The 26,527-nt window shown below is 35.1% G+C and overlaps 1 protein-coding gene across 3 annotated transcripts in view; it reads right to left on the bottom strand.

Moving 5' to 3' along the window:
• AKAP6 (A-kinase anchoring protein 6) overlaps positions 1-26,527 on the bottom strand; it is a 481,187-nt gene that overhangs the window by 34,104 nt on the left and 420,556 nt on the right. For all 3 annotated transcript variants that reach the window (XM_030318904.1, XM_030318903.1, XM_030318906.1), the window contains exon 12: positions 25,845-26,060. In XM_030318904.1, the coding sequence (XP_030174764.1) occupies positions 25,845-26,060 (216 nt within the window). The remainder of the gene's footprint in view (positions 1-25,844; positions 26,061-26,527) is intronic.

Genomic DNA, 26,527 nt, shown 5'->3' with positions numbered 1-26,527 from the left:
AATAAGATCAAGAGAGAGAAAAATCATTAGAAATAAAGAAGACTCACAAAACATAATTTTATGTAACATTGGCTTGCATGAAATAAGCTTGAGTAACAAAATATGTAGGTTTCCCCCCCTTTTCTTCCTTCCTTCACTTCCTTCCTTCCATCCTTCCATCCTTCCATCCTTCTTTCCTTCCCTCTTTTTCTTTTTCCTTTTAAAAGTAAGCTGTCTCATCATTGCAAATTTTCTCAAGTTCTTAGAACTCTAATTAAAATGTGGTAATTGGTTATGTTACCTCAATTACCATGATGCATGGACATTGATGCAAAGTGACACCAATTGAATCCCTTGGGTGTTTTACCCTGGGGCCATCCCATTTATCGTGGCCTTATTATTTTCAATTATGTGGCTAGATGTGTTGCATACTTTCAAGGCCAATAACTGTGCAAGGGTTTTCTGAATGCAAGGTTCTGTTTTCAATGCCAGAGCTCTGGAATGCCAAGGCAAAAGGAAAAAAAGACTAAAAACGTAAAATTCTAAATTCAGTAAGGAGTCAAAGGTACATTTGCTAAACTAAAGGTATTTCAAAAGAATACAGATTTTTCTGTTTAAAACATCGGTTTGAAAAGCAAGAATGATTTATTTGTTACTGACAACTACTCCTCCTAACTAGGAAAGTAGTGATGGGACCATTCAGAAACCTTATATGATGAGTTAGGTGAGGAAACAGAGATAGAAAAGATAAATTTTAACAGTTTGGGTTTCAAAAAGGGCTAAGCAGAACTGTACTGAGTACGTTACAGACTTCTATTACAAGCATGATAATATTTTACAGAGATTGGTCCCAGCATGAATGTGAAGGTGAGATCACTATACAATGGTTATAATACATAGTGTTGCCCAATGAGGACACAACTAATGTTTGCCGGGAAAAAGCCATTGTTGGTTCTATGCACTCTTACTGTCTCCCCAACCCATCCATCCAATGCCAGTGGTGTCTGTAGTCATGATGAATGACTCCTGGTCATTCTCCATGAAAATCTAGGAATGACTTAGAAAATAATTTGAGCCATTATCCATAAATATAATTTAACACTATGTCAAACCAGTTTCATTTTCTGAGAATGATCCCTGTGTCTTCACAAGGTTTTATATTTGAAAAAAATCACATTTTCAGATTTCTAAAAGTGGAAGAACATTTTCTGTCCTTTTACTTATTAGTTTATATCTTGATTTAGTTTGAGTGTTTCCAAATTGGTAAAACATTTGTTCATATGCTGCAGATGATAGAGGAAACTAAATTGGGAAAGTGGTAAGAGAAAGGAGGAATTGTACTGTTCAGAGATCTATTTTATTTTTCAATTTTTATTTTTTAATTGAAATATAAAAGGCATACAACACTATATTATTTTCAGGTGTACAACAGTGATTTGACATTTATATACATTATAAAATAATTGCCACAATAAGCATAGGTACCTTCTCTCACCGTGCAAGGTTTTTAGAATACTATTGACAGATTCCCCTCGCTGTACACTATTGACAGATTCACTTCGCTGTACATTACACTCCCGGGTTGTATCTATTTCATAACTGAAAGACTGTATCTCTCAATTGCCTTCACCAATTTCCCTACTCCCACCCTCCTCCCCTTTGGCAACCACCAGTTTGTTTTCTTTATCTATGAGTCTGTTTCTATTTTGTTTTGTTCGTTTATTTGTTTTGCTTTTCAGATTCCACAAATATGTGAAATTATATGTTATTTGTCTTTCTCAGTCTGATTTAAATCACATAGTATAAAACTACTAGGTTCATCCGTGTCATCACAAATGGCAAGATTTTATTCTTTTTTATGGCTGAGAAATATCCCATTACATATATACACACTTTTTTAATCTACTCATCTATTAATAGACACTTAGGTTGCTTCCATATCTTGGTTGGCTATTATAAATAATTCTGTGATGAGCGTTGAGGTACATATGTCTTTTCCAATTAGTGTTTTCATTGTTTTCAAATAAATAACTAGAAGTGAAATTCTGAATCATGTGGTGGTACTATTTTTAATTTTTTGAGGAAACTCCATACTGATTTTCATAGAGGCTGTACTAATTTCAATTCCGACCAACGGTGCACAAGGGTTCCCTTTTCTCCATGTCTTTGCCAACATTAATTTCTTGACTTTTTGATAATAGTCATTCTGACATGTGTGAGGTGATATCTCATTATGGTTCTGATTGGCATTTCCCTGATGATGAGTGATGTCGAGCATCTTTTCATGTGCCTGTTGGCCATCTGTATGTGTTCTTTAGAAAATGTCTATTTAGTTCTTCTGCCCATTTTTAATATTTTTTTTCAATATTGAATTGTGTGAGTACTTTATATATGTACTTTGCATGTTAACCTCTTATCAGATATATCTTCCCCCATTCAGTAAATTGCCTTTTTGTTCTGTTGATGATTTCCTTTACTGTGCAAAATCTTTTTAGTTTGGTGCAGTCACATTTGTTTCATGGATTTTGTTGTACTTGCCTGAGGAGACAGAGGCAAGAAAATATTGCTATGACTGACATCAAATGGCTTACTTACCACCTATGTTTCTTCTAGGAGTTCCATGGATTCAGGTCTTACATTTATATCTTTAATCCATTTTTAGTTTTTTAAAAAAACTTTCTATTGAAATATAATTACCATGCCATGTTATATTAGTTTCAGGGATACAACATAGGGATTCAACAATTCTATATATTACTCACTGCTCACTGGACAAGTGTAATAATCATCTGTCACTAAACACCATTTTTACAATATAACTGACTATATTCCCTATACCTACACTGCATTTTTCATCTCTGTGACTTATTTATTTTGTAACTTGAAGTTTGTGTCTCTTAATCCTATCTATCTATCTATCTATCTATCTATCTATCTATCTATCTATGTATCTATCTATCTATCTACCTACCTACCTACCAATCTATCTATCATCTATCTCTTCCCCTATTCACCTCTCTGGAAACCACCAGTTTGTTCTCTGTATGTAAGAGTGTTTTTTTCTCTGACTTATTTCACTTAACATTAGGTCTATCCATTTTGTTGCAAATGGAAAGATCTCATTTTTTTACTGTTATTAATATTCCATTACATATATACATATACTACATTTTCTTTATCCATTCATCTATTGATGGACACGAGTGGTTTTCATAACTGGACACGAGTTGTTTTCATAACTTGACTATTGTAAATAATGCTGGAATAAACATAGAGGTGAGTTGATATATAGGCATATATATTTTGAAATTAATGTTTTTGTTTTCTTTGGGTAAATACCCAGCAGTGGAATTACTGGATCATATGATAGTTCTATTTTTAATATTTTTAGGAACCTCCATACTGTTTTCCATTGTGGCTTTACCAATTTGCTTTCATACCAACAGTGCACATCCTCCACATCCTCCACATCCTTGCCTATACTTGTTATTTCTTATCTTTTTGCTTCTAGCTATTCTGACAGGTGTGAGTTGATATTGCATTGTGGCTTTGATTTGCATTTCCCTGAAGATTAGCGATGTTGAGCATCTTTTCATGTGTCTATTGGCCATCTGTATGTGTTCTTTGGAAAAACGTCTGTTTAGGCCCTGTGTCCACTTTCTAATCAGATTATTTGGTTTTTTTCGTGTTGAGTTGTATGAATTCTCTGTATATCTTCTCCTATTCAGTATGTTGTCTTTTCATTTTGTTAATGATTTCTTTCACTGTGGAAAGACTTTTTATTTTGGTGTAGTCCCAGTAGTTTATTTTTGTTTTTGTTTCCCTTGCCTGAGCAGTCATATCTAGAAAAATGTTAGCCAAAATCTATGACCAATGTCAAAGAAATTACTGCCTATGTTGTCTTCTAGGAACTTCACGGTTTTAGGTCTCACATTTAGGTCTTTAATCCATTATGAGTTTATTTTTGCATATACTGTAAGAAAGCAGTCCATTTTATTGTTTTGCACGTAGCTTTCCAGTTTTTCCAACAACGTGTGTTTATTTCTGGGCTCTGTAGTATGTTTCATTGATCTATGGGTCTCTTTTTGTGCCAGCTCCATACTGTTTTGGTTACTATAGCTTCGGAGAGTATAGTTTGAAATCTGCAAGTGTGATGCTGACAGCTTTGCTCTTCTTTATCAAGATAGCTTTAGCTACTTGGGGTCTTTTGTGGTTTCACTCAAATTATAGGATTATTTGTTCATACAAATTTGAGTTCTGTGAAAAATATGCCACTGAGATTTTGATAGGAGACTGTAGATCTTTAGGTTGCTTTGGAAAGTCTGGACATTTTAGCAGTATTAATTCTCCCAATCCATGAGTAATCTTCCCATATATGTGTATCATTTTCAATTTCTTTCATCAATGTCTTAAAGTGTTCAGAGTAAAGGTCTTTCACCTCCTTAGTTAATTTTAGTCCTAAGTATTTTATTCTTTTTTGATGTAATTGTAAGTGGCATTGTTTACTTAATTCATCTTTTCAGTAGTTTGTTATTAGTGTATAGAAACCAACAGATCTCTGAATATGAATTTTGTATCCTGCAATTTTACGGAAGTCATTTATTAGTTCTAACAGTTTTTTGGTGTGATTGTGAGGACTTTCTCTAGATAGTATCGTGCCATATGCAAATAGTGACAGTTTTACTACTTCCTTTCCAATTTGGATACGTTTTCTTTCTTTTTCTTGGCTAAGTGTTGGGGGGAGGGGTGGGGGGGCAACTCCAACACATTGTTCAATAATAGTGCTAAGATTGGGCATTCTTTGTTTCTGGTCTTAGAAGAAACACTGTGATTATACCTTTGGGTTTGTCAATATAGCATTTATTATGTTGAGGTATGTTCTCTCTATAGTTACTTTGTTGAGACTTTTTATCATAACTGGATATTGAATTTTCTCACATGCTTTTTCTGCATGTATTGAGATAACTATATGATTTTTCTCCCCTTCTTTGTGTTAATGTGCTGTATCATGTTGATTGATTTGCAGATGTTAAATCATCCTTGCATACTTGGAATAAATTCCACTTGATCATGATTTATAATCCATTTAATATACTGTTGAATTCAGTTTGCTCATATTTTGTTGAGGATTTTTGCATCTATGTTCATCAGGGATATTGGCCAGTAATTTCCTTTTTTTGTAGCATTTTTGTCTGGCTTTTGTATCTGGGTAATGCTGACCTCATTAAATGAGTTTAAAAGCATTCCTTCCTCCTCAATTTTTTTGGAATAATTTGAGAAATATAGGTAATAACACTTTTTAAATGTTTGATAGAATTCATCTGTGAAGGCCTCTGATCCTGGACTTTTGCTGCAGGGGGATGAAGGGAGGTGGTTGATTACCGATTCAATCTCCTTGCTAGTAATTGGTCTATTTAGATTTTCTATTTCTTCAAGATTCAATCTTAGAAGATTGTGTTTCTAGGAACTTAGCCATTTCCTCTAGGTTTACTTTACTTTGTCAGTAAATAATGTTGGTAGTAATCTCTTAAGGTCCTTTGTATTTCTATGGTTGTAACTTTTCTTCCTTCGTTTCTGATTTTATTTATTTTGCACCTCTCTCTTTTTACCTTGATGAGTCTGGTTACAGGTTTATCAATTCTGTTTATCTTTTCAAAGAACCAGCTCTTGGTTCATTGACTTTTTCTCCTTTTTGGTCTCTCTATTTCATTTGTTTCCACCCTGATCTTTATTTTTTTTCTTTCTATTAATGTTGGGCTTTGTTTTTACTTTTACTAATTCCTTTAGGTGTAAAGTTAGATTGTTTATTTGAAAATGTTCTTGATATTCTAGGTAAGCTTGTATTGCTATGAATTTCCCTCTTAGAACAACTTTTGCTATGTCTCATAGATTCTGGAATATTACGTTTCCATTTTCATTTTTTTTTTCAACGTTTTTATTTATTTTTGGGACAGAGAGAGAGACAGAGCATGAATGGGGTAGGGGCAGAGAGAGAGGGAGACACAGAATCGGAAACAGGCTCCAGGCTCCAAGCCATCAGCCCAGAGCCTGACGCGGGGCTCGAACTCACGGACGGCGAGATCGTGACCTGGCTGAAGTCGGACGCTTAACCGACTGCGCCACCCAGGCGCCCCTATCCATTTTCATTTTTTTGATTTCCTCTTTTATTTCTTCACTGACCTATTGGTTGTTTAATAGCGTGTTGTTTAGTCTCCATGTGTTTGTTTTGTTTTGCATTTTTCTTCTTGTAACTAATTTCTAGTTTCACACTGTTGTGGTCAGAAAAGATGCTTGATATGATTTCAGTCTTCTTAAATCTATTGATAACTTGTTTTGTGGTCTAACATGTGGTATATCCTAGAGAATGTTCCACATTCACCTTAAAAGAATATGTTCTGTTTTTAGATTAAATGTTCTGTATATATCTATTAAATCCATTTGGTTCTAATGTGTCATTTAAAGCCAGTGTTTTCTTTTTGATTTTCTACCTGGGGGTGATCTACCCATTGATGTAAGTGAAGTGTTAAAGTCTCTCACTATTATTGTTTTGTTGTCAATTTCTCCCTTTATATCTGTTAATACTTGCCTTATATATTTTAGGTGCTTCTCTGTTGAGTGCATAAATATTTACAAATTTTATACCCTCTTGTTGGATTGACCCATTTGCCATTTTTGTCTTTTATTGTCCTTTTTTGTCCTTTTATTGTCCTTTTATTTGTCCTTTTTTGTCTTTTATTGCAGTCTTTGTTTTAAAGTCTATTTTTTTAGTATAAAAGTATTGCTACCCCCGTTTTCTTTTTCTTTCTATTTGCATAGAATATCTTTTTTCATAACATCATTTGTGGTCTTTGTGTATTTTTATATCTGAAGTGAATCTCTTGTAGGCAACATATAGATGGTTTTTGCTTTTTTTTTTTTAATCCATCCAGCCACCGTATGCCTTTTGATTAGAGAATTTAGTCTATTTACATTAAAAAATTATTATAGGTTTGTACTTATTGCTATTTGTTAATTGTTTTCTGGTTGTTTTGTAACTCCTCTTCTTTATTCCTTTTATTTCCTGTTGTTCTTCATTCTTCTGGTTTAATTATTTTCTTTAGTTTCCTATGTTTGGACTCCCTTCACTTTGTTTCTGAGGACCTATTATAGGTTTTTTGTTTGTGGTTACCATACATTCATATAGAAAAATCTGATGTATAGCAATCTATTTTAGGCTGATGGTTGCTTAAGTTCAATCACATTCTAAAAGTGCTATATGTTTACTGAACCCCTCCCCATGTTTTATGTTTTTGTCATCATACTTTACATCTTTTTATTCATCTTTTTATTTTGTGTATTACAAAATTAATAATTATTATAGAAAAAGTTGATTTTCCTTTTGTGTTTTAACCTTCACACTAGTTTTATAAGAGGTTGATCCACTACCTTTATTATATAATTGCCTTTACCAGTGAAATTTTTGTCTTTCATTTATGGTCTTTTCTTTTCTGCTTAAAGGAGTACCTTTAACATTTCTTGTAAGACTGGTTAAATGATGATGAACTCCTTTACTTTTTGCTTGTCTGGGAAACTATCACTTCAATTTTGAATGATAATTGCGAGGTAGAATAATCTGTACTGTGTTTTTTCCTTTCAGCACTTTGAATATACCTTGCCACTCCCTTCTGGCCAGCAAAATTTCTGCTGAAAAATAAGCTGATAACCTTATGAGAATCCCCTTGTATCTAACTAGTTGTTTTTCTCTTGCTGCTTTAAGATTCTCTTTTTTTTTTAATTTGACATTTTAATTATAATGTGTCTTGCTTGATCTGTATCTCTTTGATTTTATTTTGTTTGAGACTTTCTTGTGATTTCTGAGCTTGGATATCTGTTTCCTAGGTTAGGGAAGTTTTCAGCCCCTTTCTCTTTCCCCTCTCCTTCTGGGACCTCTTAAATGCTAATGTTAGTATGCTTGGTGTTGTCCCAGAGGTCTTTAAACTATTATCATTTTTTAATTTTTTAAAATATATTTATTTATTTTCAAGAGAGAAAGAGAGTATGAATGGGGGAAGGGTAGGGGGGGGAGAGAGAGAGAGAGAGAGAGAGAGAGAGAGAGAGAGAGAATCCCAAGCAGACTCTGTGCTATCAGCACAGACCCTGATGTGGGACCTGATCCCATTAACTGTGAGATCATGACCTGAGCCAAAATCAAGAGTTGGGTGCTTAATCAACTGATCTACCCAGGTGTCCCATCCTCATTTAAAACAATTTTTTAAAACTCATTTATTTTTGAGAGAAAGAGAGACAGAGTATGAGTGGGGAAGAGGCAGAGAGAGAGGGAGACACAGAATCTGAAGCATGCTCCAGGCTTGGAGCTGTCAGCATAGAGCCTGACATGGGACTCGAACCCAGGAACCGCAAGATCTTGACAGGAGCCCAAGTCAGACACTTAACCAACTGAGACACCCAGGTGCCCCCCAACACCATCTTCATTTTTTAAAATTCTTTTTTCACTTTGTTTTCCAGGTCACTGATCTGTTCTGTATCATCTAATCTGCTGTTGATTCCCTCTAGTCTGTTTTCATTTTAGTTACTATATTGTCCATCTCTAATTGGTACTTTCTTATATTTTCTATCTCTTTGTTGAAGGTCTCACTGTGTTCATCTATTCTTCTCCTGAGTCTTGTGAGCATTCTTATGACCATTAATTTGAACTATTTATCAGGTAGATTACTTAGCTCTGTTTCATCAAGGTCTTTTTCTGAGGTTTTGCATTATTCTTTCTTTTGAAATATATTCCTCTGTCTCCTCATTTTGTCTGACTCTATGTGTTTATTTCTGAGTATTAGGCAAATCAGCTACCTCTCTCAGTCTTGAAGAAGTGATCTTATATAGGTGTCCTATGGGGATCAGAAGCATAGTCTTCCCCTGATCACCAGAGCCAGGTGCTCAAAGGAAATCTCCTGTGTGTGCTATGTGTGCCTACCTTTTGTGGTGGGGCAGTGGGTTGTGGTGTAGCAGTGGACAGAGCTCTCTGCCCTGCCCAGCTGGCTGGGGTACTACAGCTGCCAGTGAAGTGGAAGAAGTGTTCTCTCCTGGCCCAGGAGGCTGGGGTTGCACTTAAGGGAAAGGCTCTCTCCTAGTTAGGCTGGTTGGGGTGCTGTGGCTGCCACTGTGGATGCTGATGTGGTAACAGGCATGGTTCTCTCCCTGGCACAGGTTGTTGGGGCACCACATTTTTTGTTGTGGCTATAGCAGTGGGTGAGGTCTTTCCTCACCCCCCAATGCCACCCCACACCCCACTGTAGCCATGAGAAGGGCTCCACATTGGTCTAGCTAGCTAGGGCACTACAACTGCCACTGTGACCACAGTGGTGAGCAGGTCTGTCCCCTGGACCCAGCTGGCTGAGACACCATGGTGCTGCTGCAACTGTGGCAGTGGCTTGGGCTGTCAGCAAACTGCACTTGCCCACATTAGCAGGCTAGAGTGAGAGTTCCAAGATCATGCCCACCAGCAGTGGCACTGGTAAGGTAGACTAGGACTGCAAAAGTGGCATCCAACATTGTCTACATCCCCAAAGAGTGTCTCAGCAGATTCTTCCCTGTGTGGCTAACACCGCAGGTGAAAGTGGGTCTCTCCCATCTGTGTTCTAGGTCCTTTTCCTAAAACTGGTGTTTTATCATTAAGTGTCAGGGTGCATGAGACTGCACATGAGCTCTTTGAGAGTAGGTTCTTCTGAACATAATCCCTGTTAGTTTTCAAAACCTAGCTTTTGGGGGGCTCATTTCTCCTGTGCAGGGTTTAAGGGTTGAAGTGCCTGATGTGGGGCACCTTGGTCCTTAGAGGAAAGTTCTCTCCTTCTAATATGCCTCCCAACTGTGGATTGCTACACCTGAGATGGAGTTTTTCTTTCTTTGGCAAGACCTTGTCTCTGCCACTCCCACCCATATTAATGCTGCCCCTTTGTCTCTCATTGGGGAGGCTCTGTTTATACAGTTCTTAGGGCTTTTTTCTGAAGAAATTATTCCATATGTAGTTGTATATTTATTTTGTCCCTGGATGGAAGTAAGCTCAAGACCCTCCTATGCCACTGTCTTGAGCAAAGATTTTTTTACCTTTCTCACTCTATTTTATTTCATTTATTTATTTATTTATTTATTTTGGTGGTGTTATGCTACACAGTTCATCTGAAAGTTTTTTCAATTTGTTGCAAATCTCTAAAAATTTTTCCTATTTACTGGAAAAAGAATGTGCATATAAGTGGACCTGTGCAGCTCAAACCCATGTTGTTGAAGGGTTAACTGTATGTATGTTTGTTTATTTACTGTTTTTCCTCATAGCACTTATCACTATCTGCAATTATTTTATTTTAATTCCTGTAGTTAACATCCAGGATTATATTAGTTTCAGTTGTGCAATATAGCAATTCAACAATTCCATATATTAGTGCTCATCAAGATAAGTGTACTCTTAATGCCCTTCACCTATTTCACCCATCTCCCCTACCTACCACCTTCTATTTGTTCTCTATAGTTAAATTTTTTTTTTGGTTTGTCTTTTTTTTCCCTTTGTCCATTTGTTTTGTTTCTTAAATTCCACATATGAATGAAGTTATATGGTATTTGTCTTTCTCTGACTGGCTTATTTCTCTTAGCACAATACTTGGTAGATCCATCTATATTGTTGCAAAAGGCAAAATTTCATTCTTTTTTGATAGCTGAATAATATTCCATTGTATATTTATAGCACATTTGCTTTATCCATTCATCTATTGATGGACACTTAGGCTGCTTCTATAATTTGGCTATTGTAAACAATGCTGCAATAAACATAGGGGTGTATGCATCTCTTAGAATTAGTGCTTTTGTTTTCTTTGAGCAAATACTCAGTAGTGTAGTTACTGGATCATAGGGTAGTTCTATTTTTAATTTTTTTAGGAACCTCCATACTGTGTTCCACAGTGGCTGAACAAATTTGTATTTCCACCAACAGTGCAAGAGTGTTCCTTTTTCTTCACATCTATGCCAACACCTGCTGTTTCTTGAATTTTTGATTTTAGCTATTTTGACAGGTGTGAAGTGGTATTTCATTTTGGTTTTGGTTTGTATTTCCCTGATGATGAGTGCTTTTGAGCATCTTTTCATGGGTCTGTTATCCATCTGTATGTCTTCTTTGGAAAAATGTTCATATCTTCTGCCCATTTTTTTAAATAAAAAAAAGTTTTTTGGGTGTTGAGCTGTACAAGTTCTTTATATATTTTGGACACTAATCCTTTATCACATATGACATTTGAAAATATCTTCTCCCCTTCAGTAGGTTGTCCTTTAGTTTTGCTGATTGTTTCCTTTGCTGTGCAGAAGCTTTTTGTTTTGATGAAGTTCCAACAGCTTATTTTTGCTTTTTTTCCCCACTTGCCTCAGGAGACATATCTAGAAAAATATTCTTAGAGCCAATGTCAGAGAAATTCCTGCATGTGCTCTCCTAGAATTTTTATGGTTTCATTTAGGTCCTTAATTCATTTTAGTTGGTTTTGTGTGTGGTGTAAGAAAGTGGTCCAGTTTTATTCTTTTACATGTAGTTGTCCAGTTTTCCCAATGCCATGTGTGGAAGAGACTCTCTTTTTCCCATTGTATATTCTGGTCTCCTTTGTCAAAGATTAATTGACCATATAATCATGAGTTTATTTCTGGGCTTTCTATTCTAGTCTGTTGATCTATGTGTCTATGTCTGTGCCAGTACCATACTGTTTTGATTACTACAACTTTTAAAAACTGGCAACGCAGGGATACTTATGGCAGAATCCCAGACTTATTTCCAATCAACACCCCAAAAGCCTTGTATTTGCAACACTTTTGAAGTCCTTTCTAATCTAGCTTCTTGCATAGATTAACTGTCATGTCATTTTTCCCCTTTATTTTTGTCTTTGAATTCAATAGCAAACTCAAGAAAATTTTACAAAGAAGTCATCCTATTACTTTTAGAAATACTTTTAGAGTAAAAAAATATGGAATGATGATGTGTGATGATCATAACCAAAACATTTCAGTCATAAAAATACATGCCGAAATCTAAACTTTACTCTATTATTCAAACTTTTCCATTTTTCAAAAGCAACTTTTTTCCTATCAAATATTTTTCTTTTTTTATTCAGTGATTTTTTCATTATTTGATTTATTTTTTCCAAATAATCCACTACTTAACTATACCCGCGTATTTTTTTCCAATGAATCCAATTCTTTCTTTACATGAGAGCCAATGGATAAGAGTGCAGGGAAGCACTGGGTTTACTTTCAAGTGAAATCCTCTAACTAAATCCAACTTAGCTTGAGTCTTTAGATCTTCAACATATCATTTACAAATTCTTAGGACTGACCATCTAATAAAAAATAGTATGTTCACAGAAATTACTGTGTTGCCATTTGTTTATATGATTTTTCTTGTATGCAATTCAAAAAAGATTTCTAGGAAGTTTCTAATATAAAGGAAAAATAAGATTATTGGGGGTGGTGGTGAGGCAAGAAATTATATCAATAAAGCCTTTAAGAGCTGTGAAAGAGCTTAAAGCCCTGGAGTCACATATTCATGGATCCAGATCTTTTTCCTCCACTTACTAGTTCTATGTCCTTGGGTAATTAATCTTTCAAAAAGTTAGTTTCGTCATCTACAATGTTATCACGATTAAATGACACAATGGATGGTAACCCAGTGACTAAGACGAAGTACACATTCAATACTGCTAGCAAATAAACACAACAGCCCCATCCTTTTAGTGACTGACACGTAATACTCCTTGGCTTTTTATTGGGATATTGTCCAGACAATAAAAAAAAATAATTTGAGAAAATAAAATAAACTGAGAGACATATGTCCTCACAATGTTTGATACCTTGTTTTAGGAATGTTGGGTTTCCCTGAGGGAATTGGTCTATATTAGACCAAACCTGTCTGGTAAAGGTTTATTGAGATGGCATTTGAAAAAAGAAATCTGACTTGTGATATATAGAATTCACCACTGGAAAACTGACCTTCTTGGTACAAATTCCATGAAAGTCAGGAGTTTATGTGAAGCAATTGTGAATTAATAAGAACCTCCACGTTCTTAAAAAAATGTTTAAATAAATAAGTGTCAGTGAAATATCAGTGGCTAACCAACTCACATGGCAAACCAAATTCTCTTTTTTATTTTTTCCTGGTATTGTAAAAGGGAAAATGCTTGCTTAGTTCTCTTCCTTAAGGTTCTGTATAAAATATTACTCTTTTTCAAATACAAATCAAAACCACACTCAGATATCACCTCACGCCAGTCAGAGTGGCCAAAATGAACAAATCAGGAGACTATAGATGCTGGAGAGGATGTGGAGAAACAGGAACCCTCTTGCACTGTTGGTGGGAATGAAAACTGGTGCAGCCGCTCTGCAAAAGAGTGTGGAGGTTCCTCAAAAAATTAAAAATAGACCTACCCTATGACCCAGCAGTAGCACTGCTAGGAAATTTACCCAAGGGATACAGGAGTACTGATGCATAGGGGCCCTTGTACTCCAATGTTTATAGCAGCACTTTCCACAATAACCAAATTATGGAAAGAGCCTAAATGTCCATCAACTGATGAATGGATAAAGAAATTGTGGTTTATATACACAATGGAGTACTACGTGGCAATGAGAAAGAATGAAATATAGCCCTTTGTAGCAACATGGATGGAACTGGAGAGTGTGATGCTAAGTGAAATAAGCCATACAGAGAAAGACAGATACCATATGGTTTCACTCTTATGTGGATCCTGAGAAACTTAACAGGAACCCATGGGGGAGGGGAAGGGAAAAAAAAAAAAAAGAGGTTAGAGTGGGAGAGAGCCAAAGCATAAGAGACTCTTAAAAACTGAGAACTGAGGGTTGATGGGGGGTGGGAGGGAGGGGTGATGGGCATTGAAGAGGGCATCTTTTGGGATGAGCACTGGGTGTTGTATGGAAACTAATTTGACAATAAATTTCATATAATAAAAAAATAAAAAAAATAAACAAGATACCCAGGTAATTCATATGTACACTAGACTCTGAGAGCTACTGTTACAAATCTTGGCACTGTAAACTAGTGCTGTCCAATAGAACTTTGTACAATGATGGAAATTCCCTGTGCTATTCAGTACAGTAACCAATAACTGCATATAACTATAAGAACTTCAAATATGGCTAGTGCCAATAAGAAACTAATCTTTTTATTTTATGTAATTTTAATTAATTTAAATTTAGATAGCCACATATGGCCAGTGGATACCATATTCTACATTGCAGTTGTAACTTTTTATTCAAACGTATTTATGGGAACAATGTATGCCTTCTGAAGCTTTGGGACATTTGTTCTTTTTATCTCATTTGCCAAAGGTTATAGGACCCTCATAATACATTGATACTTGTAAAAAAAAATATTACTCCTTTTCATAAATGAGTTAGAGATGGTTAATTTTTGGCAATTAAAACTTCTTCACATATCACTGGTGATAATGAGGAAATTTGATCCATAATTTCCTAAATTGTATTGGAAAATGGAATGACCTAATTTCAAAATCCAATAGACTTAATACGTATTTATAAAACTCCTGTTAATTTACTTAATTAAAACAAGAGTGGATGCATATGCAATATTCATATCATTAAAAAAGACCTTATCTTAAAGAGACAATTTAGGATGCTGATTCAGGACAGTGACTCCGGAGCCAAGATGTCTAGGCTTTGACAGATCAGTTACAAACTAGCTGGGTCACTTTGGAAAAGTTGCTGAAACTCTGCTTCAACTTTTCTTATGCAAAATTGAGAGGATAATAGTACATATATCATATGACTATTAAAAGTCTTAGATGAATTAACATGTAACAGAAAAGGGCCTAACACCTAGTAAGTGTTATTATGTTAGCTATTATTATTTTTGTTGCTGTTGTTTTTTGGTCCTTCAGAAAAGGGATGCTCATTTTATTTACTTACTCCAAAGCAAGGATACTCACTGTCAGGCTTCAGGGCAATCTATCAACCCATTTATAACTACATGTAAAATTCTGTATATCCCCATGTGTTTTTAAAATAGTCTTATTGAGGTATAATTGGCATAAAATAACTGCATAACTTAAAATGTACAATTTTATACATTTTGACATATAAATATACCCACAAAACTATCACTACAATCAAGATCATGACTATATTTACCATCCCCCAAATCTTCCTCAGTACACTTCATAATTCCTCCAGTGGTCACAAAGATTTTACCCTATAATTTTTTTCTATTTTGTTTTACATTTACATTTAGATCTATGATCCATTCTGACTTCATCTATTTTTAAACTTTTTTAAAAAAATGTTTATTTATTTATTTATTTTGAGAGACAGACAGAGAGAGAGAGAGAGAGTAGGGGAGGGGAAAAGAGAGAGGAGAGAGAGAATTCCAAACAGGACTTGCACTGTCAGTGCAGAGCCTGGTGCGGAGCTCAAACTCACAAACCATGAGATCATGACCTGAGCCAAAATCAAGAGTCAGATGCTCAACTGACTGAGTCACCCAGGCTCCCTGACTTCAATTTTTCAGGATGGTGCATGCAATATGGAGTTCAATTTCATATTTGTGCATATAGATGTTAAATTGTTCCAGGATCATTTGGTGAAGGACTACCCTTGGAATTGCCTTTGCATCTTTGTCAAAAATCAATTGACCATTTTTGTGCAGCTCTATTTCTGAAATATCTACCCTGTTCTATTGATCTATTTCTTGGCCTTGACACTAAAGCCATACTCTCCCAAACACTGTAGCTTTATTTTAAGTCTTGAAATCAGGAGGTGTAAGTCCTTTAACTTTATTCATCTTTTCCAAAATTGTTTTGACTATTCTAATGCCTTTGCATTTCCATGTGAATTTTAGAATCAGCTTATAAATTTCTACAAAATACATTACTTGAAATGTCATTTGAATTACACTGATCTTACAGATAAATCTGGGGAGAATTGATATCTTAATATTGTGCCTTATGATCCATGAGCACAGTATACTTCATCACTCATTTAGTTATTTAATTTCTGTCACCAATATTTTGTAATTTTCAGAGAATAGGTCTTCATGTATTTTGTGAGATATATCCCTAAGTATTTCGTATTTTTGCTGTTATTATAAATTATACTGTTTTTTAATTTCAAATTCTGGTTGTTCATGGATAGCACATAAAAATACAATTAATGTTTGTATATTGGTTTTGTATACTATAACTTTGTTAAAGTCTTTTACTAGCCCTAGGATCTTTTTTTTTTTTGGAGAATCTATAGCATTTTCTACATAGATGATCATGAAGCATGTGAGTAAAGATAATTTGGTCCCTTATCTTCCAAGTGGCATGCCTTTAATTCCTTTTTTCCTTGCTTTCTTGTATGGGCTAAAACTTCCAGTGCGATGTTAAATAGAAATGGTGAAAATGGACATCCTTGCCTTCTACTGATACTAGGAGAAAAGTATTCAGTCTTTTACCATTTAATATGCTAGCTTTAGATTATTTGTAGGGCTTACTGGGTGGGTTTAGTCCATTAAGCATCCAATTCTTGATTTTGGTTCAGGTCATGATCTCATGGTTCATGGGTTCAAGCCCCACATCGGGCTCCATGCTGACCATGTACAGCCTGCCTGGGATTCTCTCTCTGTCCCTATCCCACTCACTCTCTCTCTCTAAAAAAATAAATAAACTTTAATAAATAAAAAATAAAAAATAGATTATTTGTATACATCCTTTATTAAGTTGATAAAGTTTCTACATTATTTTATCTAAATAGTTGAACTTAATGGCATAATTATTCATAATATTCCCTTCATATTTTTTAATATTAGTAGAATATGTAGTGATGTCTATCTATTATTCCTGATGTTGATAATTTGTGTCTTTTCTCCATATTCCCTGATCAGTCTTGATAAAGCTTTTATCTTTTCAATAAAACAGCTTTTTTTATTTCATTGATTTTTTTTCTCTATTGTTTTTCTGTTTTCAATTACAGTGATTTCTGCTCTGATATTTATTTCCTCCCCCCCTTTCTTCTACCTACTTTGTGTTTAATTTGCCCTTATTTTTCTAGTTGCATGTGGTGAAAGCTAAGATCATTATTTTAATAGCAAATTTTGGTGGCACAAATTTTAATTTTTTCTATTTCTATTCAGTACAAAAACACTTGATAATTTCCCTTTCTAATTTCTTCTTTGTTCCATGAGTTGTATATAAATTTTCTATCTAGTTTCCATATATTTGAGGATTTTATAAATATATGCCTATTATTTATTTCTAAATTAATTCCATTATAATAAGAGAGCATACTTTGTATAATATGAGTCCTTTTACATTTTAGACTTAGTCTGTGGTTCAGAAAAGAGTCATTTTTGGTAGATGTTCTGTGTGCACTTGAAAATAAAGTATATTTTTTGTTGTGGGATGAGGTGTTTTAAATGTCAGTTAGATCAAGTTCATTTATGGAGTGTTTATGGCTTTTATATTCTTACTGATTTTCTCTCTGCTTATGCTGCCAATTATTGAGGAAAAGTGTTGGAATCTCTTTCCAAAACTGTGTATCCCTGCCTACTTGTGTCAGTTTTTGACTCATGTAAGTTCTGTTATTAGAACATCAACATTTACTAATGGTGTGTCCTCTAAATTAATTGGCATCTTTATCATTAAAAAAAAGTGTTCTTCTTTACATCTTATAATATTTTTGCTTTGAAATCAAATCATGTTACATATTAACAGTTGTGTTAGTTTAATGTATGTTTTTCCATACTTAACCTAATTTTGTCTATAATTAAGGTGGGTTTATTATAGACAACATATAGCTCCATCTTGTTTTTTTAATCCAACCTGACAATTACTGCCTTTCAATTGAAGTTTTTAGTCCATTTACACTTAGTAGAATTACTGATATGATTGGTTTAATCTTCCACCTTGCTTCTTTCTCTTTGTTACACCTGTGCTTTATTCCCATTTTCCCTTTTTTCCTGCATTGTGTGTGTGTGTGTGTGTTTATGGTTAATGATTTCATTTCCCTTGTTGGACTATTAGATACAGTTTCTTGTCATAGTATACATTTTATGTTTTCACAATCTATCTTTAAATGATATTATACTACCACATGTAGTATAAGAACCATTCAACAGTATAATTCCATTTCCTGGTCTTTGTGATATTGTTGTCATATGTTTTACTTCTACATGTTTTGTAAATCCTGCAATACGTTGCTACTATCTTGTTTTAAACAACCTATTATCAATTCAAGAGATTTAAATAATACAAAAATAGTTTCATATTAACCTACATAGTAGCCATTTCCAGTACTTAACATTCCTCTGTACAGATTCAAGTTTCCCACTGATAGCATTTTTCTTTTGTCTGCAGAATTTCTCTTAACATTTCTTGTAATGCAGTTCTGCTGGTGATAATTTTTTCTTCTTTTGATGTCTGAAAACTGTTTTTATCTTTCTCTTTGAATATTTCTCTGTGTGTAGAATTCTTGGTTGTTATTTTTTCCCAATACTTTAAAGATGTTGCTCCACTGTCTCCTGATCTGCATTGTTTTGAAAAAGAATTCTGCTATAACTCTTAATAATAATAACTCTTAATAAGTCTGCTATAACTCTTAATAATAACTCTGTTTTCTCTGCATGCTTTGAAGATATTCCCTTATCACTGGTTTTAATCAATTTGGTTATGATGTCTCTTGTGTAGTTTTTTCATGTTTATTGTGCCTAAAGTCTACTGACAAGTATCAGTTTATACTTTTCATCAAATTTGGAAAATTTTGGCCATTATTTCTTCAAAAATTGTTTCTCTTTATGTCCCTTCTTTTAGGGATTCCAATTACATATATATCGTGTTGCTTAAAGTTATCTCACAGCTCACTCATGCATTGTTTTCTATTTTGTCTTATTTTTCTCTGTGTTTCATTTTAGACAGTTTCTATTGTTACATTTTCAGGTTTATGAATCACTTCTACAATATTTAATTGGCTGTTAATACCACTCAGTGTAGTTTTCATCTCAGTTATTATAGTTTTTATCTGTAAAAGTTTGATTTTTGACAGATATCTTCAATGTCTGTACTTAATATGCACAATATTTTTGTCTAACTTCTTGGAAGTTAGCTTCTCTCCACAGCTCTCTCCTCTCTATTACTCTATATCAAATAGCAAAATAGATATAGTCCTATAGCACATTTAGCTGTCTTGGCCTCCTCAGACTCCCGGACCTGTCTCTTCAACTCAGTGAGACTGCCAGAATCTGTATAGACTTCCTCTCCATATGCTGTGCCTTGGAATTTCTAGGCAGAAAATTGGGTAACCATAGTATCACTTCATTCATTTCACATGCAAGGTTAAAATTTGTGATTTTGGGAGCACCTGGGTGGCTCAGACAGCTAAGTGGATGACTTCGGCTCAGGTCATGATCTCATGGTTCGTGGGTTCAAGCCCAACATTGGTCTCTGTGCTGACAACTCAGAGCCTGGAGCCAATTCAGATTCTGTGTCTTCCTCTCTCTCTGCCTCTCCCCACTTGCTCTCTCTCTCTCTCTCAAAAGTAAAAAAAAAAAAAATAATAATGTGATTTTGCCCAGTTTTTTAGTTGTTTCAGGTACAAGGATAAATGTGATCTCATACTTTATCTTGGCTGAAAGTGGATATCTGCTTATGTACTTTAAGAGGAAGAAGGCCTGGGGCGCCTGGGTGGCGCAGTCGGTTAAGCGTCCGACTTCAGCCAGGTCACGATCTCGCGGTCCGTGAGTTCGAGCCCCGCGTCAGGCTCTGGGCTGATGGCTCAGAGCCTGGAGCCTGTTTCCGATTCTGTGTCTCCCTCTCTCTCTGCCCCTCCCCCGTTCATGCTCTGTCTCTCTCTGTCCCAAAAATAAATAAACGTTGAAAAAAAAAATTAAAAAAAAAAAAAAGAGGAAGAAGGCCTACAGCCTTCGTCAAGGAGTTATGGCCTCTTTATTAAAAGATAAGAAACACTGTTCTGAATAAATTTATAGATTATTGGTATGGATGATTGTCGTTACTATGGATTGTCTTATACATTTTAATTTTCATCTATTGTAAAAAGTGATATTTAAACTGGTAAAATCTTGGTTCTCTATAATAAACACATAATAAATTCAGAATGCTATTTTGGAAGATGGGATGGCTTAAGGTAACATAAATGTATAGTACTGTCAGTCAAGATATGGGCCTGAATCAATGAAAGGAATAAAAGGAACAAAGCTCAAGTTTCTTTGGCTCACAAAGAAAGAAGGCAGAAGACTAGGAAAGAAAAAAACCAAAAGATACAATTCAAATGAAAATTAGAATTAAAGCTTGAAAAGTATGGACACACATCAATATTACAGTTAACACACACACACACACACACACACACAAACACACAAAAGTAAGTCTGGGTAAAGAGTTTAAATGTATGAAGAACAAGTGTAATGTAAAATAATTATGCAATTTCAAAATCTTGATAAGGGAAAAAGATACTTTTGGGATTTGTCAAGATACTTGATAAGGGAGAAAGGTGCTTTGGAGGTTTTATACAAGATCTCTTGCTTTCTTGTAACTTTTGAAAAAGAGATAAATATATTCATTATTTACCTAGTTAGGGGTAATAGGGAAGTTTGACATTTACACACTTACCTAAATTTTTCTGAATATTATGGAAATTTTTCCATATTTTCGTCTGTAATTAGCTATGAATATTACCTAGTATGATAGTTATTTGTACATTTGTATTATCTTTCGAACTGTGCTTTTTAAGGAAGGGGAAGGGATCTAATTTACTGCTGAATCTCTAACACTGACTACTATAGAGCATCTCTTAGAGAAAATTCACTTATTTAACAAATATTATGAAGTACCTATTAAACCCTGTGAAGTTTTAGGAATGCAGAGGTGAACAGAAACTGGCTATGTGGCTGCTTTCTTCAGACCAATGGAGAAGACCAATAGTAATCGAATCATCACACAAACAGATGTCAATTGAACCATAAGGAATACTGCATATGGGATTAAGTGACATCTCTTATATAAGTTATTTCCAAAATGACTAATGAAGACAATCCTATAACACAGTGACTGAATCAGAGCTTCTAATTTGCAGTTTAAGAACCTAGTCCACATTTAAAAAAAATTTAAATCCCAGTTAGTTACCATATAGTGTAATAATGATTTCAGGAATAGAATTCAGTGATTCATCACTTGTATATAACACCCAGTGCTCTTCCCAACAAGTGTCCTCCTTAAGGCCCCTTGTCCATTTAGCTCATCCCCCCCCCCCCCCCGCCCAACACCACACCCGTTTGTTCTCTGTGTATGAGAGTCTCTTATGGTTTGTCTCCCTCCTTGTTTTTATATTATTTTTGCTTCCCTTCCTTTATGTTCATCAGTTTTGTATCTTAAAGTCCACATATGAGTGAAGTCATATGGTATTTGTCTTTCACTGACTGATTTATTTCACTTAGCATAATACACTCTAGTTCCATCCACATTGTTGCAAATGGCAAGATTTATTCTTTTTGATTCAATTCTTTTTCATTGAGTAATATGTCATTTTATATATATACCACATCTTCCTTATCCATTCATCACTCAATGGACATTTGGGCTCTTTCCATTCTTTGGCTATTGTCAATAGTGCTGCTATAAACATTGGGGTGCATGTGCCCCTTCGAATCAGCATTTTTGTATCCTATGGATAAATACCTAGTAGGGCAAATGCTAGGTTGTAGGGAAGTTCTATTTTTTATTTTTTGAGGAACCTCCATACTGTTTTCCAGCGTGGCTGCACGAGTTTGCATTCCCACCAGCAATGCAAAAGAGACCCTCTTTCTCTGCATCCTTGCCAAAACCTGTCATTGCTGGAGTTGTTAATGTTAGCCATTCTGACTGGTATGAGGTGGTATCTCATTGAGGTTTTGATTTGTATTTCCCTGATGATGAGTGATGTTGAACATTTTTTCATGTGTCAGCCATCTGGATGTCTTCTTTGGAAAAGTGTCTATTCATATCTTTGGCCCATTTCTTCACTGGATTATTTGTTTTTTGGGTGTTGAATTTGATAAGTTCTTTATAGATTTTGGAGACTAACCCTTTATCTGATATGTCATTTGCAAATATCTTCTCCCATTCCATTGGTTGCCTTTTAGTATTACTGATTGTTTCCATCACTATGCAGAGGCGTTTTATCTTGATGAGGTCTCAATAGTTCATTTTTGCTTTTGTTTCCCTTGCCTCTGGAGACATGTCAAGTAAGAAGTTGCTGTGGTCGAGGTCAAAGAGGATGTTGCCTGTTTTCTCCTTTAGGATTTTGATGGCTTCCTGTAATACACTTAGGTCTTTCATCCATTTTGAGTTTATTTTTGTGCACATTGTAAGACAGTAGTCCTGGTCATTCTTCTGCATGTTGCCATCCAGTTTTGCCAAAACCATTTGCTAAAGAGACTGTCTTTACTCCACTGGATATTCTTTCTTGCTTTGTCCAAGATTAGTTGGCCATATGTTTGTGGGTCCATTTCTGGGATTCTCTATTCTGTTCCATTGATCTGAGTGTCTGTTCTTGTGCCAGTACTATACTATATTGATGATTACAGCTTTGTAATATAGATTGAAGTCTAGAATTGTGATACTTCCAGCTTTGGTTTTCTTTTTCATGATTGCTTTGGCTATTCAGGGTCTTTTCTGGTTCCATATAAATTTTAGTATTATTTGTTCTAGCTCTGTGAAAAAGCTGGTGTTATTTTGATAGGTATTGCATTGAATATGTAGATTGCTTTGTGTAGTTTTGACATTTTAACAATGCTTGATCTTCTAATCCATGAGCATGGATTAGAATTTTTTTCCATTTTTTGTGTCTTCTTCAATTTCTTTCATAAGCTTTCTATAGTTTTCAGTGTATAGATTTTTCACCTCTTTTGTTAGGTTTATTTCCTAGGTATTTTATGGTTTTTAGTGCAAATGTAAATGGGATTGATTCCTTGATTTCTCTTTCTGCTGCTTCATTATTGGTGTATAGAAATGCAACCAATTTCTATGCATTAATTTTATACCCTGTGACTCTAGCATATTCATGGATCAGTTCTAGCGGTTTTTGTGTGGAGTCTTTTGGGTTTTCCACATAGAGGATCATGTTGTCTGCAAAGAGTGAAAGTGTGACTCACTCCTTGCCAATTTGGATGCCTTTTATTTCTTTTTGTTGTCTGATTGCTGAAGCTAGGACTTCCAACACTATATTGAATAACAGTGGTGCGAGTGGACATCCTTCTTGAGTTCCTGACCTTAGGGGGAAAGTTCTCAGTTTTTTTCCATTGAGGATGATGTTAGTGGTGGGTCTTTCATATATGGCCTTTATGATCTTGAGGTATGATCCTTCTATCCCTAATTTCTTGAGAGTTTTTATCAAGAAAGGATGCTGTGTGTTTTGTCAAATGCTTTTTCTATATCTATCGAGAGGATTATGCGGTTCTTATACTTTCTTTTACTAATGCGTGGTATCAAATTGACCTAGTCCACATTTTTATCCAATAGCTCATACAGAATTTCCTTCAGAAATAACTTTTGAAGAAAAGAGTATACCACCAGGTACTTCACATCATGTTTTAGAACTTGGAAACATTGTCACTATCATTGGAAACATTATCACCATCACACAGGTCAAAAGGCATCTTCTTGGTGGTCTCATGAAGGTGAATAGTCTTATAGAAATGTAATAATACTCAAAGCCATTTTGGGGGAATATGAACCCTGATCATGAATGTAGATATAGTTTTAAACCAAATGTCAGAATAAAAGAAAATTTATTAAATAAAAGCATGTACTCATTCATTTAGCAAGTATCTGTCAAACATCTACCATGTGCAAGTACGTCCCAGGCCTTGCAAACAGGCACTGAAAGTCCCTGTGCATGAAGGACCAAGGGGATGGCATGAGGGTGAGGCATATGATAAACAAGCAAACAGACCACTTAGAGACTTCTGATTTTCTGCATAGGTAGCCTCCCACAATGGTCAATGGCTGCTTGCCCATCAAAGCAATATGGACTCTACTAAACAACAGAGATCATAAGCAAGAAATATCTCCAACTTAATTCGGTACCCTCTGCTGACTGAATTGTTGCCATTAGTCTTACTCTGTTCTATCCTTTTCTTGACAGTGATTTTCAACCTTGTTTAGCACAGACCTTATTTGCTACCTCCATCATTCCAAAAGCCTACACACTCAGTAGACAACCTAAAGAAAAGGGGAGACTTTTCTCTATCTGCAATTTATATCTACCTCTATGTGTTAGCTTGAGCCTCTAAGAAGTAGCCGGGGTTTTAAAATGAAAGCTTACTTCTACCACAGAAGCAGGATAAAAATGTCTACATCTAGTCCACAGAGATCTAGTCCTGCAAGCCTGATCATATGATTTCAAGTAAATCCCCAAAGAAAGCCATTTTTGTCTCCTCCAAAGCAGCTTGAATGCTTCCAAAATGTCAGAGTTTCTCCAGGTGCAGATGGTTTTTGTGTAAGTTTTATTATGGTCACTACTATGCTTAGAGGCTTCAAAACTATAGAATAAAAAATAACCTCTTTTGCCCTTCCAAACACTGAAAGAAAGAAAGAAAGAAAGAAAGAAAGAAAGAAAGAAAGAAAGAGAAAACACACTAGCTAAATAGCTTCATAGGTCTTTTCCAAGAAAGACATCCAATTATATAGACTCTGATTACTGGTAATAACTTGGAAGTCTTAAGAAATTTAACATCTTCAGCTCAAAACAATTAAATTGAACTGTTGATGATACAATCACCCCCTAGACTCAACATAGCTGCAGATGCAGAAAAAGTGAGAAGGCTTACTGATTCATTGTCCCTTCTGTTCCCAGTCCCCAATGCCAAACACATCAGACAGCAAATATTAAGAATTTGTTAAAATTAGAATTCACAGGAGAAGACTTTTTTCAGTGGCAGGATTATTACATTTGATTTTTCAATTTTGAATCTTGGACTTTCCAAACCCATAGAACTGATAATATAAACATATAACAATAACTTTCCATTCCATGTATGTATGTATGTGTTTCATTTATGTAAGTCAAACATGAAAATTAGGTATTCAACTAATGGTCAGTGACTTCAAAGGCATTTGGGGAATGCAATCTTTTTATCAATAAATATTTTCTATTAAGAATATGAAGGTTTTCTGGACAAGAACTTATTCTCTACTATTATTAAACAACCTTAGTCACATATATTTCCTTCATGTATCAATGGTTTGAACTTATAATCAACTTGGAAAATTCTTAAAAGGGACCCTACCCCTACCTTGAACACTGCATTAGAATTCACAGAGGAAACTTTCTAGCTCTCAGCAATGTATATCTATCAAAAGAAGCTCTAAGCAAAAGAAATGGAGTTTGTTGTACAAACAGTGTTAAGTCATCATGTAATGAAAAGGTAAGCAGTATACTTTATGTCATTGCCTCATAGAGCAATGCCTCATAGAGCATACACATTGCTACATGTGCTTTCAGAGTAGAAAGCCGCCTTCTAACAAAATCTTCATGGGGTATTTTACGATTAAAGAATATCACTGGTGAAGGAATGACTGAAGGAATTAATGGCTTAGTTTGGCAAGATTAAGCCAACTCTTCCTGTGATTTTTTTCAAGACATTGAGATACACTGAAACACTTCTTATTGGTAGGCAAATAAATCTCTGTGCTATGACAAATGGAATTTCATCTAGTGGTTGGAGAGATCTATCCCTTTCTTTCACAAAACCACTTGTAAGATGAATACATTTTCCAAGTTCTGAAATAATTTTTTTCTGAGAAAAATAAGAGACCATTATGCTTAACAAAAAAAATATCACTCACAGACTCCTTTCCCATCTTCTTTTGTAGCCGTGTTTGCCACTGAACAGCTTGCATGACAATGGCTTCCCATCTTCTTTCAAGATTTACAATGATCAGTTGCATGGGCTGGTGGTCTGCGTTCAGATTGCAAGTGTCCCGGTCATCCAGAAGATGCTGGCACAATCGCAGGATGGAGGCCACTCCACGTCGCCGCTGTTTGATTTCACCACAGAGGGACTGCAACACAGAAAGGGCTTGATCCGTGGGTGTTTATAAAGCATAATTCCCCCCAAATTGAAACACCTACTTCCACCATTATTTCAAATTATAGTGATATGCTTGGCTATGAATAAGACAAGAATGGCTCTGGAGTTGCCTTTAGATTGGAGACCATCTATTGATACCCAAGTAATGCCAAAGAATTTAGCTGCATCCCACTCTTCTTCCCTTTTTTTCAATGATTTCTCCATCTAAAACGCTGGGTCCCACCTGGACACCTAGGTGATTAACAATTTACAACTTAATGAAATTTAGGTCATATGAATGCCAAACAGATTGACCTGCTTTAATTCCAGGTGACAGGAAACACAAAAGATAGAGAAGTGCTCCAAAAGGAAATGGAAATTTTCTAAACTTACTCCTAGATTTTTTGAGGCCAAAAGTTTAGTTTTCTACTGGCTGGGAATAAGTTAAATAAGATTGCA

Source organism: Lynx canadensis, chromosome B3, assembly GCF_007474595.2.
Source record: "Lynx canadensis isolate LIC74 chromosome B3, mLynCan4.pri.v2, whole genome shotgun sequence".
NCBI lineage: Eukaryota > Metazoa > Chordata > Mammalia > Carnivora > Felidae > Lynx > Lynx canadensis.
Note: the sequence above shows the minus strand (reverse complement) of the source record. Positions and strands in the feature narration are given on the sequence as shown.